General features: G+C 37.4%; 1 protein-coding gene across 4 annotated transcripts in view; it reads right to left on the bottom strand.

The window, feature by feature from the left end:
* Positions 1-3154, bottom strand: part of Rnf138 (ring finger protein 138) — a 31367-nt gene that overhangs the window by 3310 nt on the left and 24903 nt on the right. For 3 of the 4 annotated variants that reach the window (XM_023714141.1, XM_023714135.1, XM_023714151.1), the window contains one exon: positions 13-94. The exons of the other annotated variant lie outside the window; for it this stretch is intronic. In XM_023714141.1, the coding sequence (XP_023569909.1) occupies positions 13-94 (82 nt within the window). The remainder of the gene's footprint in view (positions 1-12; positions 95-3154) is intronic. 4 annotated transcript variants of the gene reach the window in all.

Below are 3154 nucleotides of genomic sequence, written 5' to 3'. Positions count from 1 at the left end.
AATCAAACTGATGTCTTTGATTTAGATGACTAACGAAATTTCTAGTAATCGAGCTAGGATCTCCCCAAGGAAGAGACACACAAATAGGACATGTCTACAAGAAACAGATTGTTTTGAATAAAAATAATGAAACATTATATAATTATTGAGAGTATAAAACAGCACAGGCTTAATGTTATTTAAAACTTAAGGCATACCTTGTTTTGCTACAGTTAGATTGCTTTTTTTTTTGAGACAGGGTCTTGCTATGTAGCTCAGGCTGGTCTTGAACTCATAGCAATCCTCCTGCCTAGCCTCCCAAGTGTTGGGACTACAGGCGTGTGCAACCATACCCAGCTTCATTCAACTGCATGTTTTTGTGGGGTTTTTTGTATTTTAGGGAAGGGTCTACAGGGTGTTCAGGGTCTCACTACTAGTGATCTGCCTGTTTATAGCCTCCCAAGAGCTGGGATTACAGGCATGCGACACCACGCCCAGTCTCAATTGCCATCTCAGTGTGCCTCAGGGGTGGGGCCAGCACGGAAGGCCCAGGGATTGAACCTCTGGTCCCTGCTCCTGCTTGCAGGTAGTTTAATCTGCTGAGCTATTTGGCCAGCCCAAAAATTGAGAAGGATGTTTTTTTTGCTGGCTCAGGTTGCCTTAAGGGCAAGTCTGGTAAGGCAGGTGGAGCTGGGGATCAAACTGCCATATCCTGTGCCTGACTGCATTTGCATGAGCAGGCACTTAAGCAACTGAGCTAACCAACAGACCCCCCTCGATTGCATTTTACAAAAACAATTATTTTATAAATTGAAGGACTGGGGCCGGGGAGATAGCTCAGTAGAATAAGTGCTTCCCTGGCAAGCGCAAGGGCCTGAGTTCAATCCCGAGTTCCACAAAAAGCATAGCAAGACCCGTATCAAATACATAAATAAAAGTTTAAAAAAAAATTGGGAGAGATGGGCTGGGGAGATAGCTCAGTAGAATAAGTGCTTCCCTGGCAAGCGCAAGGGCCTGAGTTCAATCCCGAGTTCCACAAAAAAAAAAAAAAAAAAAAAAAAAAAAAAAAAAATTGAGGACTATGGCCCAAAAAAATTCCCAAAAAAAAAAAAAAAAAAAAAAAAAAAATTGAGGACTATGGCAACCCTGCATGAAGTTAAGTCTACTATCACCATTTTTTAACAAAGTAACTGATTATTAACTTAAAGTATTTCTTAACCAAAGTATGCATATTGTTTCTATTAGACATTGTACTATTGCAGACTTAAAAAAAAAAACTACAATGTAAAATTAACTTTTACTTACATTGGAAATAAAAAAATTTAATCATTTTATTGCAAATGTGCTTTATTGGACAGAGATGAAACCGACCCTGCAGCATCTCCAAGGTATGCCTATACATGGAAAACATTTGCAAAGGCCAAATTCCATAACTGTATCATTTTCCAACCAAATTATCTTAACAACAATATAATACAATATAGTGAGAGCTTCAACATTCTATTACTTTACTCCCCATTTACAGTTTCAGCAGAATGACCACATTCCAGCCTTTGTAACACCAATTCTGAATTATCACTAACTGCCTACAATATGGAGTATTCATTTGATCCACACAGAAATTATAGTTAGCTTCATTTCATTTGTATGCAAAATGAAAATGAAGTAATTCTAAAGTTGTACTCTTTCCCACAATAAATATTCTGCTCTTTAAAAAAAAAATGGATGGATGAAATACTGAAATGATATAAAAAGAACTGACACTGCCTTTCAGGTCCGCCATCTGTGGTGGAACCGCCACCAAGATGCAGATTTTCGTGAAAACCATTACAGGGAAGACCATCATGCTGGAGGTTAAACCCTTGGACACTATAGAAAATGCAAAGCCCAAGATCCAGGACAAGGAAGGAATTCCTCCTGATCAGCAAAGGTTGATCTTTGCTGGAGTCTATGCTTCATCTTATGTTGAGACTCTGTGGGGGTGCTAAGAAAAGGAAGATGTCGTCTTACACCACTCCCATGAAGAATAAGCATAAGAGAAAGAAGGTTAAGTTGGCTGTCCTAAAATACTACAAAGTGGATGAAAATGGCAAAATTAGTAGTCTTCATGAAGAGTGCCCTTCAGAACAATGTGGTGCAGGAGTTTTATGGCCAGCCACTTTGACAGACATTATTGCAGCAAGTGTTGTCTGATTTACTGCTTCAACAAACCAGAAGACAAGTAATTATGAGTTAATAAAAAACTTCAGCTTGGGGCCAGGGAGATAGCGCAGTAGAATAAGCGCTTGCCTGGCAAGCGCAAGGGCCTGAGTTCAATCCCCAGTTCCACAAAAAAAAAAAGGAAAAAACTTCAGCTAAAAAAAAAAAAAAAAAAAAAGCTGACACTAGCCAAAGTTTACAATACATTTAATATTATTCAGAAATAAAAATTTAGTAGTTCAATATAAGAGGGAAATCTCTTAAATATGAAAGAATTTCATAGGGACTTCCACTGGCACTATATTTGCTTATTTGAAAGAAGCTGATGTCCCTTCTAAAAGCAAAGTAGGTGATATGTTTCCTGTTGTGTTCAACATTTAATGCAAGTACATGTTTTTCCCAAATTGTTCTAACATCTATTAAAACATCTTAGAAATAAAATTCTTATTGATATATTTTCCTCCATTCATATTGCTGAAGACAGGATTTACATGTCAAAATGTTTAGCTCTAAGGGAAGTAACTCTTCACAGCTCAGTTGTTGCTGTTCCACAAACCACAGTTAAAAATTGCTTCTCTGGGAACTCATGTTCAAAGTGAAACACTGCACTCAACTTTAATCTTCCTCATTCATCAAACAGGTCCCATCGCTTTCTAATTCACCTTCAACATGGCATCCAAGACATACATACATACAACAAAACTGAAGTATGATTCTTTTCTTTATAAAGTCATATGCTGTACTAGGTCCAGCAAGGCCATAAATTAAAAATATCTACTGACTTTATTCTTATTTATAAATATTTTTACCTGCAACAGATCCATCCAATTAGACCCATGATCTGCAGCTCATAAGAGCAAAAAACTCAAGAAGCCCCAACAAAAATTGTTTTGTCATTACTCAATAATCAATCTCATGTTCATTTTTCACTATTCTTTTAGACTGTTCTCCACTACCTCACAATAAGCATCTTCAG

The sequence above is a fragment of the Octodon degus genome, unplaced genomic scaffold (assembly GCF_000260255.1).
Source record: "Octodon degus isolate 3935 unplaced genomic scaffold, OctDeg1.0 scaffold00003, whole genome shotgun sequence".
In the NCBI taxonomy this organism is placed as follows: domain Eukaryota; kingdom Metazoa; phylum Chordata; class Mammalia; order Rodentia; family Octodontidae; genus Octodon; species Octodon degus.
Note: the sequence above shows the minus strand (reverse complement) of the source record. Positions and strands in the feature narration are given on the sequence as shown.